The 18,764-nt window shown below is 36.1% G+C and overlaps 1 protein-coding gene across 3 annotated transcripts in view; it reads right to left on the bottom strand.

Moving 5' to 3' along the window:
- The window catches only part of LOC137934525 (polyprenol reductase 2), a 31,634-nt gene extending 14,279 nt beyond the window's left edge, over positions 1-17,355 (bottom strand). For 2 of the 3 annotated variants that reach the window (XM_068778920.1, XM_068778922.1), the window contains exons 1-2: positions 17,266-17,355; positions 16,525-16,852 (exon numbers count right to left, since the gene is read on the bottom strand). In XM_068778920.1, the coding sequence (XP_068635021.1) occupies positions 16,525-16,680 (156 nt within the window). In that variant the 5' untranslated portion in view covers positions 16,681-16,852; positions 17,266-17,355. Of the gene's footprint in view, positions 1-16,524; positions 16,853-16,957; positions 17,027-17,265 lie in introns of those variants that run through there. The other variant, XM_068778921.1, reaches the window with a different exon arrangement.
- Positions 17,356-18,764: the final 1,409 nt, after the last annotated feature.

Raw genomic sequence — 18,764 nt, forward strand, 5'->3', positions numbered from 1 at the left:
CTAACAAATATCTTCACTAAGGCCATTGCTGCAAAATCTCTCTCAAAGACATGTTCCAAGCTGGGAATTCGTAATGTTTGTTCTCACCAGCTTAAGGGAGAGTGTTAAAGAAGGTAGTGGTATTGTATGTAATTTAGAGAGTAAGGGGCAAGATGGGTCCTGGACAGAGGTTGCCGCGTCGAAAATTACAAGCTATTGTAATATCTATGTAATACAACCCATCTAAGAATCAACTAACAAATATCTTCACTAAGGCCATTGCTGCAAAATCTCTCTCAAAGACATGTTCCAAGCTGGGAATTCGTAATGTTTGTTCTCACCAGCTTAAGGGAGAGTGTTAAAGAAGGTAGTGGTATTGTATGTAATTTAGAGAGTAAGTGGCAAGAGGATGTAATTATGTTAAACCTTTAAGTCTTTTTACTTCACTCATGTACTAGCGATTTATGCCCTTAAGTCTATAAATAAAGGTGTGAGGGGGAGGGCAAACATAACGTGCCCTCAACCCTAATTTCTCCCCATCCCTCACCCACTCGAGCTCTCTTCTTCCTTTGCTCTTTCTCTCCTTTCTTCTTTTTCATTTTTTTTCTCACAAACCTTAAATGCTCTAAACATGCAACCCTAGAATCAAACAAAAGAAAAGAGAGAGAGGAAGAAAACAAGACAAAGAGTCTAAAGGGTAGTAGAAAGGTCTTTTGATAGAAAACATAAAATCTAGAGTGAGGCAGCATCTGCATAGGCAAGAAATCTTTCTCAGGTGCCTAGGCAGCAGAATTTAAAACCCTATTGGTTATATCAATGTGAAAGCATATTCGTGCATTTATGTCAATATACCCTCCATAACTGTGTTGTTTGAAAATTTTGTTCTACTTTTCTCACATGCCATCTCAAAATTTTAAAGTTGATTCTCTATTTTTTTAAAACCAATTCTTTATATTTGTTTTGAAACACTTTAGTTCTATTCGAACTTTTAAATTTTGTTTAATTTGAACTTTGTCATAGGAATTGCTTGTATCAATCCCTTTGTTTGAGTTCCTTGGGTTGGTCTTCTTACTTTGCAATATATGGATGTTTCATTGACCCTAGGTAGGTTTTTGTTGCCTTCTTTTAGTGACTTACTTTTACTGATTATTATCACTATTTTGTGCTTGAAATCTCTTGTTTCGATTTCAAATTTTTCTTATTTGTATTGACCATATTTCTTTTATTCATTTTTTGAGTTTGTCCGCTAGTTAAGGTTTTAAGATTCCGTATCCATTTTAGTATTAATTCTTGGGACACTTTTGAAATGGTTTGTTATTAAGGGGGAGATAGAGGAAGATAACTATTGCATTTTCATGTTTAAGCTAGGATTATAGCCATATACTCCCTAGCTTGGGAGGGAGGAGGGAAGAGGAGGGAGGACGGGGGAGGGGGAGAAAAAAATACATTAAGGAGTTCAATTCTCCTTTAATATGAACAGCATTGTATATTTTCTCTACAACCTTTGGATAAGAAGGATCAGTCTAGTTAAGAAAAAGTTGTCTAACTTTTCCCTTAATGATTTGAGCTGCCTTCTGTTTATTTTCCCTACTTCCCACTATAATTGGTATCAGAGCCATGGAAGGCTAAACTGTGAATATCCAAGTATGGAGTAGGTTATTATAAATTTTTTATATTTTAATCATCGGGGGAGTTAACTTCATTCGTAATGTTATAATGATTTTACTATTCATCATTGTTCTTGTTAAGATACGAAACGTCACCCAAATCGCGTTGAGTCAGACCGTGTTGCCGAGGTTGGCATTGAAAGCCATTATACTCATAAATCGTTGACAGGCGTGTATCTGCACAAGAAGATGATGAACAGTAAATTAATTATGATATTATGAATAATAATTTGCTTCGTTTATGATTATCATATAATAGGTTTATAATACTTCTACCTTCTGTTGTTCTCTTACCACACTTCGTAGTAGTGTAATTTTAGTTTTAATTTTAATTTAGTTTTATTTTAAATTTTTAATTAGGTAAAAATGGCATCCAGTAGTAGGATTACTGGATCTATCAAGAATGCTTCCTTAGTTGAATATAAAGTTCAACAACAATTAAATGATTGGACAATTCCATCCATTAAACTAACTTCAATCTACAAGAAAGGTACTTTCACCCTTTCTAGCACCATGGGAATTAAAACTATGGAACAAACAATTAATCTGGCAAATCAGGATTCAACTCTTAAATTATTAGACTTAACAGATCTCAATAAGTATCTAGCCGATACTGAAAAGAAATATACGCATATTGGGTTCATACAAATTGCTTTCAAACCCCTAACATTATTAGGGATGAATACCTGTTTGCAGGCCATCTTACATGATGGAAGATGTTTGGATTGGAAACCCTCTTTGATGGGTATAGTGGAAACGAGTCTCAGTAAGGGACCCGTTTATTTTATAGTCCATCCAAACCTGACCCTATCATTGACCGACAGGAATCTGTTAGAAGCTCTCCAATTGAGGATTCTAACACAGGGATACAATTTTATTCATGGAATTGAAACCATAGCAATAATTGCTAGGATTCATTTCAAGGTATTTCACTTACCAGATCAAGGTAAGACTATATTGATCGAGACCGATCTAATGAGTGCTAATGTTGCCACTCCTCGAATGATCAATTGGGAGGAAATTCATTTCCCCGCCAACTGGACAATTCCTCAGGTTGTTCCTCCACGACTCCTGATAAATCAGGATATTGATCAAGTTATTCAATCCATTGATGGAGACGTGGTTATCAATTTCAAAAATAAGACTCCATACCATGTCTCATTACCATCGTTGGCCAGACCTCGCGCCTACAATAGGTAGATGAAAAACAATCTTGTAAGGATGATTCCTCATTAAAAGGAATCCACCTATCAGACACCCAAATACCTCATGGTGTCTATACCGAACGGGAGCATGAGCGCACTTCACCCACTCCCAGTGAAATGACTGGTTTTAATCTGTGATTATGATTTTCACACCTCCACAGATTGATTTCCAAGATCCACCTCCTTTTGTGGTGGTTAGAGCAGCCATTAAAGCTGAATTTTTTCATCCCAACAATCTAGGTTTCAAAAGATGGTTTTATGAAACCTATGGGGAAGCACAGCGCATAGAATTTTCAAAGGAATTTTAGCTGTATTTGTCTATGCAGTAAAACCCCCTGAAGTCTTTGCCATCTCTGGTAATGGAGACGTCCTCCATCAAGTCTTCAAAAAACGCAACAAGCGTGGTGATTAGGTTCCTCCCTTAGAATCTCTCCTCCTCGCCGAATCCTGCGAATCAGAAGTTCAGCAGCTTCTAGACTCCACTTGTTCTGAGAAACTCTTAGAATAGTGGAATAAACAAAAACCATATGCCGACCTCGAACTTCTTGATCCTGAAAAAGAAATCTAAGAAAAACCTATGGTTTACACTCCTTCTGATGCTGAAGAATTCTCAACACAGATAAATGACTTGCTAACTCAAGGTTTAATCCGTGCAAGTTATTCTCCACATACATCTCCTGCTTCCCTGGTTCGGAATCATACAAAGATAAAACGTGGAAAAGCTAGAATGGTCATTAACTATATAAAGGTTAATGAAGCCACAAAATGGATGGCTACTATCTTCCAAACAAAGAAAGATTAATAGCCGCTATAAGAGGAAAATAATGGTTTTCTAAATTTGATTGCAAATCAGGGTTTTGGCAAATTCGTCTAACCGAAAGAGTTATTCCCCTTACTGCATTCAATTGTCCTTCGAGACATTATGAGTGGCTTGTTATGCCCTTCAGGTTGAAACAAGCACCCAATATCTTTCAAAGAAGAATGGACGATATTCTAAAACCATTCTTTAAATTTTGCCTAGTCTTTTCAGAAACAAAGGATCAACATAAAGAGCAATTACTTAAGGTATTAAATGCCTTAAAAAATGTTGGGATAGCACTCATCAAAAAGAAATCAGAGTTGTTTAAAACTAAGATAGACTTCTTAGGACTAAACATCTCAAAAGGAGAAATCATCCTCCAAAATCATATTCTGGAAAAACTAGCAGTTTTTCCAAATGAAATTGAAGATGTAAAACAACTTCAACGTTTCTTAGGATGCCTAACATATGCTGAACAATTCATAAAGAATTTAGCAAAAATTAGGAAACCCTTTCAAAAGAAACTAAAGAAAAACATCAAATGGGAATGGACACCCACTGATAGTTTAGAAGTAATCAGGATCAAACAAATGATGAAACACCTCCCGGTGTTAACTCTACTAGATCCAGATGCAAAAGTAATTTTAGAAACTGACGCCTCGGATCATACTTGGGCAGCAGTCCTAAAATGCAAAATCAATGATTCTGAGAGAATATGCAAATATACATCAGGAACATTTTCATCTGCTGAAACAAACTATCATTCTTATGAAAAAGAAATTTTAGCAGTAAAAATGGGATAAAGAAGTTGTATATTTATCTTGCCCCCAAAGAATTTCTGGTAAGAACTGACTGTAAAAATTTTGTCGGTTTTATGACAAGAAATTTAGAAGATTCACTTTGTCGCGGTAGACTACTCCGTTGGTAGCAATGGTTCTTCCAATTCTCTTTTACTGTAGAACACGTTAAAGGAGATAAAAATTATTTACCTGATACTCTTACTCGAGAATTTTCTTGTGTTACAGACAGGTAAAATGGATCCCCTCAGCAACACACTGACGGACCTAGCAGCAGCAATTGCCACTCTCTCGGTATTGCTCTCTACCCTACTATCACTCTTCAACAGTCTTTTAGTTCTCTCAGAACGAGGAGACATATCTGAGAATTGTGCCCGTTACGGGTTAAGTGGAGAACTCTTACAACTCAAGGTTAAGGAATTAACCGAAGCGTTAAAAGAACTCACTCAACGGCATAATATGCCTAGCTCCTCCGGGACTTCTACCGGATCTCCATCGCGAGAAAAGGAAGCCTCAACGTCAGCTACTCTGTTGACTTTAGTTTTTGATAAACACAGATCGACCCAGGATTTCTACCGGTCATGTCAGGCATGAGAAGGAAATTACAACCCAGTCTTCTTTGAAGATAGGGGAATCAGGGATTTCTACCTGCCAGTCTAGAGATGGAAAGGAAACCTTAACGATTTCTTTGAAATCAGAATCAGGGACTTCTACCTGTCAGCTTCGAGCTGAAAAGGAACCCTTAACGGATCCATCTCTGATGGAAACGGACTTGTCTAGCAATGAGAAATCATTCAAGACAAAATTGGTTACCCCGTCTGAGTTTACAAGGTTGAAAAGCATCAATAAGCCAGACATAACAAGTTTTAATGAGTTTGAGTTTTTAAAGAAATTTAAACCTTTGAAACTTTCAGACATCATGTCTACAGAACCTTCGCTACGCCCTCAAAAGGTGGACAGCGTCGTTCACAAATTGAGTCCAACCACACCGTTCAATTCCAAAGATGGAACGCACAAATTGGACAAGGGATGAATACTCCCTTCTTAACAACCGAGTCTTGGAACCAAGTGAAGTTGAGTCACGAAGTAGACTCTAAATATGCATCCATACTTTATTCCTATGGATTCAAGGGGGTATAATAATGCTTAGGGTCCTAAGAATCTGGTATAGCTATAGAAATAAGTTGATAACACAATATAGGTAATAAAGAAGAGGGACAAGTTGATTATAACTATGACTAAAGCAAAAGAAAGGAATAATATAAACAGATATCAAGAAATGGTTTCTTAGAGAAAGATCAACTATGGCTATGGCTAAAAGGAAAGTAATAAAAGAAAAGCTTTTTTTTTATATATATTAAAAGCTTTTCCTAAATATAAGATCCTATACAAGATTGAAATATAAATATAAAGCTTTGCAGTAAGGATTATAAATAAAACTATAAACAAAACAAGCATAAAAAGAAAGAGTATGTGGCGTTGTGTCAACCAGGAGCAACCCTTGTCTTTCAAGGCAGAGGGGTTTGTCAGAGCTACTAGCCCTCACCCAGTAGTTTCCAGCCTCATCAACTTTTTTATTTTTTTATTTTTAACAAACTATAAACATTGTAAGTATTAAAAGACTAATAATAAGAACAGCAATAAGTAAGAGTACGATCATCAAAACAAGAAATCCTAAAGTGATGTAACAAATGTTGTAAAATCCCCTAAGGTGTATCCTAAAACCTATACTGTTTGAATCTTTTTTTAGCTTCCCGCAAGTTTCAGACACTCAAGACACAGCGCGGTGTGTGCTTCCTTTGCAACTTTGCATTAGCCATGGGCTCCGTCTCCGTTCCGAAACAACTAAAGCCCTGAAGTCCATACTGACATAAATCGGGCATATAATCGAAACTCTGGACCGTGTAACTTCAGAGGGTCAATACAATGCTTTTGCAAAGCGGTTGAGATGAATCCAAGGTAAGGGAACGCTATTATAGATCCAAACAGAAAAAGGTTTTAGGACTGCCCTTCGGGGAGTCCCCTAAACCGTAAAATTTAAGAAGAAAATAAGGACTTAGAAACAACGTCGATGTAGAAATTATGCTTGATATTCAGAGAGAGATAAAGGAGACATGGGTTTTGGAGAGCAAGGTATGCAAGAACTGAGGTTTCTCATTCATATCATCTATAACTTACAACTGAGTATTTATAGACAATCTTCTACCGACACAAGATGGACATAGAGATTATCATCCGGGTGCTCATTGGGCCCCATCGTCAATGACTTATCTCATAGTCTTTACAGGTTTGCGGCAGAGGTGTAAACACTCAAAAAGATATTACAACTTTTTACAAAGTCAAAAACCAGGTGCTTGAAAACCATGGGCGTCTTCAAACCATGTGCTGGAAAACCATGGGCTGGAATTCTTGTCTTCTCAAACCATGTGCTGAAACTGTGGGCTGGAATTCTTGTCTTCTCAAACCATGTGCTGAAACCGTGGGCTGGAATTCTTATCTTCTCTAACCATTTGCTGAAGCCATACGTCTTTCCTATGATTGCTTTTTGCCATCCACCATGATGGATCAATCTTTATGTCTTTTCTATCATTACTTTCTTTCTTATTTTCCATCCAAAGTAGCCAGGTTATGGATGGCTTCTGAATCGAAGTCATAATCATTATCTTCTTCTTGGGAAAAGCATTGAAGTGTCTGAGTACCCGTAGATCCAGATTTGCTTGAAATTTCTGAACCTTGTCTTATGTATCCTTGATCTTTTAAATATTCTTCAAAATATTCTTGCATCATCTTTTTTATTGTGTCTGGTTCTATCTGACTGTCTATCTTTTTGTCTTTATTCTTTTCTCCTGACATTTTTTGGCTAATGTCCAATCGTAAACAGATTTGATTTGTCTTTACCAGCTACCGTTTGAGCTGGACTAGCTAGTGAATTACCCTCACTAGTAGGTATCTGAGTAGAGAACGTACTTGTTAATCTTGCCTTGAGTTGTCTATTTTCTTCTTCTATCTCCTCGATATATTCTTTCTGGAAGTCATTCTTTTCTTGGAGTAACCTTCTTTTTTCATTTAGTCTCTGTTTGGTCTTGGATAAAGTCTCACAGTGATGACAAAGAATAATTCTTCTATTGTCTTTGGCAACCTCATAAGATACTTGATCTTCTCTCATAAATCTTAAAGACGGAGCTATGTAATAAGTTGTTCCTATTGTTAGCTTAGCAGCTTCTAAGGCCTCTTGTAAATTATTAAATCCTTTATAAATAGGTTTTTGAAAACCTTGAATACTTTCTACTACTTCTGTCCAGGAATGGAAAACCCCTGAAGTTTTACCTTGAAAAACTACATAAAAATTAAAGCCTTTTTTTATTTTGACAAAAATATTATGAAAGACTATGAATACTTGCTAAGAAATACTTCTGATCTTTTGGAATTCTTTGATAAGATAACCAAAGATTATCTAATAAGCATTGTTCTTCTTTAGTAACTATAATACTTGGTAAAGTCTTGAAAGTAATATTTGACTTGGGAAAAACTACTAATTTCTGATTACCAAATTGTAAAAACTCTTGTCCATAATTATTGAATCCGGAAGAGGATGGTCTGGATGAATTCTGATCTGGTTGATCCATCTATTCAATGAATAAGGGATGTATTAAAAAAACCTCCTACTTAATGTATCTGCAAGACTATTATTTTTTCCCTTAATATGTTCAAATTCTATTTTATAACCATTTCATGTAATATATCTACTAAATTTAACCATCTTCTTCTACTAATTTTATTTTCTTTGCTTCTTTGGAAATATTTTACAATAGCCTCACAATTAGTTCTTAGGGTAAATTCTGTTTATGGATAATAAAAAGGCGGAAAGCTTCTAAGGAATATATAATGGCTAAAATTTCTGTGTCAATACTACTCATATTACCTTTTTCTTTGATTTTGCCACTAGCATAACTACAAATCCTTTCTTCTTCTCTATCACTATATTTGTGTGGTTTAGCTATGAGGACTCCACCCCATCCTATATTACTACCATTGGTTTCTATGATAAGGTAATCTGAGTCAAGGAGCATTTGTAGTTTTGATAGACTATTGACTTTTTCTTTTACCTTTTTTACCAAATTTTTATCCTCTTGGTTAAAGAATATTTGTCCCGTGGGAGAGGTTTTGGCATACAAGGGTCCCATGATACGTCCAATATCTTTGATAAAAGTTCTAGCATAATTTACTAATCCTAAAAACCTTTGTAATTGTTTTGTGTCTGATAAGTCATCTGGCATTTCTAAGATTTTCTTAGATATATGGTCTTGTAGTTCTATTTGGCCATTCCCAATGTTAACTCCAAGAAATTTTATGTATTCTTTGAATAGTTCTATTTTCTTTTTACTAATTATAATTCCTTCTTTCATAAATGCAGCTAAAACTAATTGAAGATGTCCAATATGATCTTCTATGTTTTTACTAAAAACTAGTATGTCATCTATATATACTAACACAAAAGTATCATATTTTTTTAAAATGTTATCCATTTTTCTTTGGAAGATAGTTGGTGCATTCTTTAAGCCAAAAGGCATTACTAACCATTCAAAATGTCCTTCTGGACGTGTGAAAGCAGTTCATTCTATGTTATCTGGATGCAATTTTACCTGTCAGGATCCTGACTTACAATCAAATTTGCTAAATATTTTCTTATCTTGAATCCTATTAATTAATTGTGACTTATCAGGAATATTATAACTATCAGTTATTGTGTTGTCGTTAAGTCTTTTATAGTTAATTACCATTCTGGATTTTCCCCTAACTTGTTCACTATGTTTTCTTACAATAAACGTTGCTGACCTATGTGGGCTGATTGATTTTCTAATTATCCCTAAATTTAAAAGTTCTGTAATATGTTCTTTAAAATCTTCTTTGTCTATATTTATGGCTTCAATATTAGCTGTTTTTACTATATAATTGGGATTTAGTAATTCTAATCTACATTGAATATGATTATTGGCCCAGTGTTTCAAAGGATTTTCTTCAAAATATTCTAGCATATCTAACTTGTCTATGATTTGTTAAAGATGGATTTTATCTTTGTGGGTGACATTAATAATTTCTACGTATAATTTTTCTGTGTCTAAATATGAGAATTCTTCTTCTAGGAAATGTTCTAACCAATCCTCAAAATCTTCATCTTCAATCTGAAGATCTTCCTGCATTTCTTGTAGGTTTGGATTATGATAAACTTGTCCTTGTTGGATAGAGACGTCTACTAAATCTTCTTCGATTGGGTATGTAGGGTCTGCTAAATTTTGATGAGGATCTGCAGGGTTGTGTTCGTAACACAGGAGCTTATTATCTAGTTTAGTAATGGTACTTCCTATTTGGTTGTCTATGTCTATGAGGATAGGATAAAGAGGGCTTCCTTCTTGTGCTAATTGTTGTTTACAGCTGCCTGGAATTTTGCATGGACAGGAGGTGCTAAGGGGACCACCACGCTCTGTTGCAGAAGTATAGATGACAGTAGAGGAGTATGTGGTATAAACAGGAATGGTATGGCAATTTTTGGAAAAATGGAGATAATCTCAAGAGATAGTAAGGGATCCATTATTATGGAGGATGAAATCCTAATATAAAATCTACTTTTAACTTAAGATCTCTAATCCAGGTGAGAGGAAGAGTATAAGGGCAGGAGTAAGAAGAGCAGTTGGTAAGGAATTGGATTTTGGCGGTGTCTACGTAGGTAGTATAAGGATTATAAGTACCATCTACCTGCTAGCTCAAGACTTGTTTGGGAGTTTTCTTATGATATCTGGAAGGGACTAATCTCTGGTGAATTATACATTTTGTACATCCAGAATCTACTAAGGCATCTAGAGTAATAGTGTATTTATCTGGAAATATAAGTTGGGCTCTGACTATAATACTAGAAAAAGTTTTATTCTGATTACAGACATAGGATGTTTCGGGGCCTGGTTCGGAGAGATTATGTACATAGGAGCTCTTTGGTTCATCTAAGCCCATAGTAATGCCCTCATAAGCGTCTTGCTCTAAAGTATCCAGTCTATGTTTTAATAGACTAATTTCGGCTTCACAGTTAGCTATTTTTCTAGATAGAATTTCTAATTTAGTGGTACTGATTCTGTTTTGCAGAGTAGACTCATCTGGTTGGAATCCTAAGTTTTTTAAGCATGGAGTACAGGCTTCAATCAAAACTTTGGTTACATTTTGCTCTATTCTTTTTACTAGGGTACCAATTGCATTTAAAACAAGGGTTACTATCAAGACCTGTTTGCCAGGACCAAGTATGTTGGCATTCTAGATTAACATCCATGAAATCAACTAAGGATTCAGTAGTAAGATCTTGAATTAAATCCTCATCAGAATCTGATTTTTCTTGGAGCACATTTTCTATACTTACAATACTATAGATTGATTCTGTATCTGACATATATTCATCTAGTTCTATTAGGTATTGTTGAACATTTTCTACTAAGGATGATCTTCTAGAATTAATATTTTGCTTTTTTGGGCAGGTATTTGCTAAATGTTCTGGTTGTCCACATATATAGCAAGCAAGTTTATTTTTGTGAGTTCTTTTTGGATTAAATCTTCTTACATGTCTATCCCTATTTAAATATGGTTTTCTATTTTTTGATCTTCGGATAAAATATCTTTTTTTATAAAAAAATTTATGTTTCCTAGTTTTATCATTTGAATCTTTAAGGCCATAGGCTTGAGTAGTATATATCTGTTTACAAAAACCAAAATCGTCTCCTTTAAGCTGTCTTTGTATTTGGATGTTAGTACAATTTTCTTGTAAGATTGTCATTATGAATTTTGTTCTTTGTCCTATGGAATATATATGATTAGGGTTATTATTTTCTACAACCTGCCATTTTTCATGGATTTCCTTTCCTAATGCTCCTGGAAGTTTACGAAATAATTTTGTACCTAAGTCTTTATTAAAAGCATTACCTGAAACACAGGTATAGTAGAAATAGTCTTGTAGAAATTTTTTAAAATATTTATAATTATAAAGGCTGAGTTGTTCTAGGTAAACAATTGCATCTTTTTGGAGAGTCATAAATCCAGAATTAGGATCATCTCCTATTACTAAATGGTAGATCTTATTCACAAAATTATAAGGGTTTGATCCTAAACTCATTAAATTTCCAAATTCTTCTTGGTTTTCTCTTTTATAACTTTCCCATAAAGCTTTTATGCTTTCACCTAGAAAGGTTTCTAAATATCTATACATTTCTTCAAGGTCATGGGCTTGGAAGTTTTGGATAAAATCTGAAACTAATTGGTTTTTCCAAACATCTAAAGTTGTGGTCCATTCTTGGGGTCATGAGCTAAGAGATTAAGAATTTTTCCTTTTCCCATTTCTTGAAATTTTATGGGTTTTTCTAATTCTCTTCTTTTTCCTTTTGGTTTTACTTTATAGGGGAAATCTACAGCTTGGGTGAAGGAAATCTAGACATGTTTCCTGAAGTATATACTTTTGGTGTTGGAGTTCTTACGTAGCTGCTATTGGGCATTCTTACAGAGCTTTCTACATCCATAAAGTCTTGTATACTTGTGGTTTCTTCTCTAAAGTGTTCTGCGTTAGATTCTTCGGGTTTTAATGGCATAGTTCCAATTCTAATATTTCTATCTTGATCATAGTAAAAATATTCTTCTTCTTTTATTGTTTTGTTTTTTATCAAGTCTTCTTCTAAATGAAGTAGTTCTCTTTCAGTTAATATTAATTCAAGTTCCTTTGGATATATAATATTGTCTTGTTCTATTTCTATATTTACTGGACCATAATCTTCACTAGTAACTGATTCAGTTTCCTCTGATAAATTGTGTTCATAATTATTAAATCTTATATTAATATTCCTTTTGTATATGTATACATTATACTATCTTCTGGACTAATTACTTTTTCTTCTCTAAATTTTAAATTCCAATCTAAACCTGCTAATTCTTTCAGAGAATATTTATTGATTTTATTAATTTAATTCCTTTATTTCCTATAAGGTTAACAACATCATCTATCTTAACTTTAAATTTAGTAGTACTAGAAGTTGTGCATCTTCCTAAAAATCCTATACATAATAACAAATTATTTCCTACAAAGGATTCATATCCTTTTGTTTGAATTCCTATCTTAAAATATTTTTTAAAATCATTTATGCCAATATGAAAATCTGGTGAACAGTAGAATATCCCACCATTCATATTCATGTCTACTTCTGTTATTCCTAACATAGCTTTTTTAGGATCTGCCCATCTATCATCATATATACTTAATAGTGTTTTAGTTCCTAAATGTTTTCTACCTAGTCCTTTTACACCTATTACTATTAAACCTATATGAATTAGATTATATATATTTCTTATTTGTTTAAAGGCTTGTTCTGCTATAAAATTAAGGCTAACAGATTCTTGTCTTACACAACTAATTTGGATTTCCCTGTAGTGTCTAAATAATCTTGTATTAAAATTTAGAGGTCTTGTTCTATATAATTGTCTAGGATTTAAGAGACTTAATTGATTGTTACTAAATAATGTAATATCTCGATCTACGTCTATAATTTCATCTAACTGTATGTCTCTCTAATCTACACTTCTTCTTCCTGTTAGTCTTTCAATAATATTAAGGGATCTAGAAGAACTTCCTACTTCTGGGATGGTCCTTCCACTTCCCAGTGAAAGAGCCATGGCTTTTTAGGTTTTTCAATTTTAGTGTCTACCTTTATGTTTTTTAATTTTTGGGTAATTTGATCTATTTCTTTATCTATATTTTGTTGTTGTCCTTTACTGGTTTTAAGGTAATCAGTATTATCTAATAACCTTTCTATTTTTATTTTAATTTGTCTGAGTTCTTCTGAGATCCTAGTATTAGCTTGTTCTAATCCTACAATTTTCAACTGTAAGTTTATTGAAAATTTATTAAGAAGTCTACTATGGTATTAAGTTGGGAATTATTTCCGTGAGCTCAATTGAAGCTCAAAGTCAAAGACCACAGAAGCCACAAATTTTAAAGTTTTTGAAGCTTACATAGACTACAAAGTTTTGACAACTAAATTTGCTTCTTTTTTTTTGCATATAGGGACTGTGAGATAAATTTTATAACAAGCTAAGCCATGTGTTCCAGTTTGAGGAGTGTTGGAAGATATTAGTTTGTATTAATTAGGCTTTATTTATTTTCTAGCTATTCATTTTAGTAATTTAGAAAGTAGGTTCCTAGGCTCTATGGATTCTAGGGACATAGATGTAATTTTTATAGTATTTAAACTATAAATAGGGGAAAAGGGTCAGAAACCCTAATCCCTCCCCAACTCTTTTATTCTTCCAAAATCCTACATAAAGAAAATTGGCAGATTGGGAATCAGAAAAGTGAGCTATCTTAACAGTGCCTACATGATCAAGTAGACCAAGAAATTTGCAAAGCAAGACAAGTCCAGCCAAAGAAAGATCAACCTTGCAAAGCTAGGCATGGTAAATGAAACTAGGAGGCTCAATGGGATTCGAACATGAAATTGTCACCAATCTGGCATAAAATTGTTCCCATGTCCCATATTGTGCAGTGTCAAACCAGAATCTCTGCCAGAGCTGGAGACACAACAAAGCTCTAGCCTGATCTCTCGATTGGCTACCAAACTCTTCATTATCTCCAACAAACCCAATTAACTTGTTGTAGAAGTTGTTGCTGACAGGTGAGCCACTAATTTTGGAGTCATGACTAACTGGAATCTTTGCATAACCTCAAAGATGCAAAAATAGATGATCACTGCACACTTTTATCTATGCTAAACACACACATCTTCAGTCCAATAGCCAGTGACACTCTAGTTTGGTCTCCATTGCTTCATGAGTCCACAATATCAAAATTGGATATTCGTTGGCCCACACTGTACTCCCCCCCCCCCCCCCCCAAAAAAAAAAAAAGCCAAAGTTTAAATTCTTTGCCTGGAATGCTGGTAGGGGGAAAACCCTTACTTTTCACAATTTATGTAAAAGAGATGCCCCCATGAGTCTACTCTTTGCACTCTCTACCATATGACCGGTGAAACCATGGACCATCTGCTCATCCATTGTACTGTAGCCCGCAATGTTCCAAATCACTTCCTGTTGATTTTCAACTTGCAGATCCCCTTCGTTTCTTTTTTGGCAGGTTGATTCAGTAGATGTAATTCTGTAATTTCCCCCTCAAGGGTAAACTGCTATTAAAGGCATGTTTAGCCTATGTTCCTCTGATCATCGGGGTTGAGAGAAACGTGAGACATTTCAAGAGGAAGGTTTATCCCACACAACACTTAATTGTGGAGGTCACTCAGCAAATTGTAGCCTGGGCATGCACTCAACCTATACTTCATGCATTAAGACTCTATCATGAAAATTTCTCTATTCCTCTGAAAGTAGAAGGCTACTCCATGGGTGTCATCAGTTGGTGCTCAAAATGCCCAAGGCCTTCGTGGAGGCATTTGATTGTGTTCTTTGAGATTTGTAATCTTGCTGCTAATGTTGTCTGTAGTTGGTTTCAGATAAACAGAAGTGCTAATGATCTCGCTGACAAATTAGCTAAGGATAGGGTTGATCACCAATCTCTTATTGTTATGATCTCCCCTCAGTCAACATTGTCCATTTCTTTGGCCTCTTGGCACTTAATGAATTTGCCATTTTCATGGAAATAGAAAAAGGAACACTCATTCTTAGAAGAGAGATCTCATTTTTGAGTGTGGGTTCAAATCCCCGCGGGCACAAAAAATTTGATTTTACTTTTTCAAGAAAAAAGAGAGACCCATAAGTTTTGCAAAATCTACCAATGCTGCCAAGGAGGGTCAAGGTTTTCAGAGCACCAACTGATCACAACTTTATATTCCCCCTTATTGCAAACTGAGCCACTAATAATTTTGACCCCATAGCACGAGGCCTGAAGCTCAACATTGGAGTCCAATATGCCCAAAGACCTGGTGTAGGAAGCGATTATCGACCAATATGGAGACAAAAAGCAACCCAAAAGTGTACAACACCAGGATTGCCAAGAGAAAAGCTGTCGAAGTTGAGCTTCACAAAGTGCAGAGGAAGGGGAGTCCAGAAAAAGGTCATTGTGTCTAGTCACCACCAGAGAGGCAACAAGGTCCCAAATACTCAGAATAATACCCCGATTCAACTCCTGAAAGTCCTGAAGGTGCTGATCCCGGAGATAATGCTGAAAGAAGTCTTCTCAATGATACCATCTTCAAAACAGAAACTGCCATTGAAAAGCCTGTGGTTCCTCTGCAGCCAAATTCCCCAAGGGATATAAGCAAGGCAGACCTTAACCAAGATGTGCCCAATTCTTGGCAAAGAAATACCGAGGCCATGATGGACTAGATCAAGGAAGGAGGAAAGAGAACAAAAATAGGCCAAATTTGTCAAGAAAATGGGTCCAAAACTTCCAGAGAGTGATCAATGAAGCAGAAATGATCAATACATTACCCCATCAAACCAAACAATTTTCATAGGTTGTTGCTAAGGACCGTGCCTCTTTTTGAAGGTTGTCAAAGGTAGGAATATGCCATGAAGCATGCTCCACATAAAGAACTTGATATTTGGGAGGTGGATAGAGACCAAGCAATGGCAACAGCAACACTAATCAGCTCCCTCAAGGCCGCATAAGCAGAAGTGGTAGTAAAATTGCCATAATTCAAGTTAGTCCATATCACTTTATCAGGAAACAGGCAGCGGCAACTGATGCTCTCAAGGGAAGCAACGAGGAGCTTACTTCAGCAGCTTCCTCATCCAACAGGTCGCTTAGTAGGTGGAGACTCCAGCCCTCGTTGAGAACTCCAACACTCTTAGTTGGTGAGCAAGAGATAATAGAACAAGGTTACACAAATGAACTTCAACCGCCTTTGATATTGAAAGAATTCAACTTTATAATTATTATCAATCCCATGAATGGAAACAGATGACTACAGGCATGCTTAATGTTTCATCGGTGTTTAATAGTGTTTCATGAAAATGGACGAAGCATGATTCTGGAAGTAAAAAAATACAGAAAAACAAGTGTGCAGCCGAAAAAGAATCAGAGACAATCATAATATCATATCACTCACATGAGAAGGGAGGTCCATGATCTTTCCCCGCTTTGCGAATCCAAGTAGCATTTTCTGGAGAAACCGGAGATGCGAAAAAGGGATTGACGTCATAATGATGGGTAAAGTTCCAGCGAGCCATGACGCTCTCAGAAGCTCAGCGAGTCCTAGTTCCATGATGAGAGGAGCAACGAGGAGACTGAGGGTAACGGAAAGTCCTAATATTGAAACCAAGCCCTAGTCTACGAAGCCTGGCACGGCGCCGTGGAAACTGCGGGGAGAGAAGTTGCAGAGATGTCCCATACATTAATAGTACTTCACGTAAGAAAGCGCCGGGAGAGGGCGTTTCCTGTAAGGCAAGCAAAAGTATATACCAAGCGTAAGCAGAGCTGAGAATCACATTCACCCTAACAAAAAAAAAAAAAAAAGACTAAAGCCTACTGAAGTCACTCACACACGGGAGGGGGAGAAACCTCCCTCTCCCCAGGCATAGACGGGAAGAGGAGGAGCTTCCCCCTCCCAGGCTCCAGTCTCATCTCTGTACAGACGGGAACAGCTGGGGGGGGGGGGCTGTTCCCGCTCTTCACTTTTCAGCTTGGGAAGCAGGGGAGACCCTCATCCTTGCCCCACCAGCGTCCCCTTTCTGTTACAGAAAGATACCGGAGCCCAGCATCCCCCAGCAACCTTTCCTCTGGCGTCTTTTGCAGGAAAAAACGTAAAAGAACCGAGAGAGAGAGAGAGAGAGAGAGAGAGAGGGGGTACCTGGAGAGGACAACGACGACGACAAGGGAGGCCGTCGAAGCACAGAGGCAAAGGGGCGTAGTTTTGTTTCGATGGGAGGGGTTAGTGCACATCGTAAGTGCGGAGGGAAAGTGGATTACAACGTAACGAGGGCATGGGAGGGAAATGGAGACGGACCGTAAATTATTTGTTTGTGTTAGTGTGCATAATGGATAGGGGTGGCTTTAAACCGAGCCGGCTCACAAGCGGAGTTTGGCTTGGTTCGATTCGGTATCTTTCAAACTCGAGATTTGAAATCGGTTTGTTTGAGTTAACGAGGTGAGCTCGATTGAATCAAGGTTGGGCTCGAAAGCTCGCGAGCCTGCTCGTTAAGGGGGGGGGGGGGAACCCCTCCCGTCCACCGATCTAGCCGCCTTTGTCACCATCGACAGCTCCTCGCCGGCCGCTACATCCTCTTCCCTCTGATTGCTTCATCTTCCTCCAATTTATTTGCCTCCTATGTTTTTGTCGTCGCCGGCGCCACGCCTTCGTTCTGCGTCATCTTGGCGGAAAATGTGAGTACAGAGAGATACCTAAGTTGGGAGAAAATAATTTCTCCCACCCCCGCGTGAAAGTCGATTTCGCACGTGTGAAAGTCAAGTACCTCTTATTTTTTGGAAATATTTTTCTAATTAGAAATTTTTACTAAAAATCATATAATTTTCTAAGTAAGATTTTCTTGCCAAGATGGGCTAGAAAATCATATAGAAAATTTTTGAATAAGTATTAGACAGTTGATGGTATAATACTTTTAGCATGAGGCAATTTTCATAACAATTTTGTGTTTGATATTTTATTTGATTAAAAATTTATCGATAAGTATAGTAATATATTAGATTGATTATTAATTTTTATTTATTTCCCTAGAAGTGGCAATAAGAGGTCCATTTAACGTTTCTAAAAAAAATAAAAAAAATTCTTGTAATTTTCTAGTAAGTCTCTAATAGTAATAGGATTTTATTTAAAGGTTTTTTTGGAAATGTGTATCCTAGGAAAAACATTTCTAGTTTTTCCTAGAATATAAATTTTCAATCAAGGCACTAAAGGAGGTCATAGTAAATTTATGGCCATATTCAAAAATTACAAAATAAGATAGAACACATTTGGTGTAAAAAAAATTAATATTGGTGGGTTCTAATCTATTATCGAGATTCAATCCCGAACCTTCCCTATCATTCTTTTTTTAAAAATGTATGCATAATTTTATAGATAATTTATTTGACATATATTTTATGTAGAGTATTAAATGTAGGTTAACCTCGAGCTCGAACTCAGTTAAAATCATTAGGCTCAAGCTCGATTACAATTTTAGGCTCGAGGCTAGGTCGGCTCAAGCTCGAGTTCGAAATCTTTAAATCAAGCTCGGCTCGAATATAGGAAGGTTCAGACTCAGCTGGATTCGAAGCTACCCTTATGCGCAATTTTAAGTAGAGGTCATGCCCAATTTTATGTAAAATATATATAAAATTTTATGTAAAATA

Source organism: Aristolochia californica, unplaced genomic scaffold (assembly GCF_029961685.1).
Source record: "Aristolochia californica isolate CCGP_79_NKW_82.1479 unplaced genomic scaffold, dmAriCali1.0.hap1 SCAF_6, whole genome shotgun sequence".
NCBI classification, from domain to species: Eukaryota; Viridiplantae; Streptophyta; class Magnoliopsida; order Piperales; family Aristolochiaceae; genus Aristolochia; species Aristolochia californica.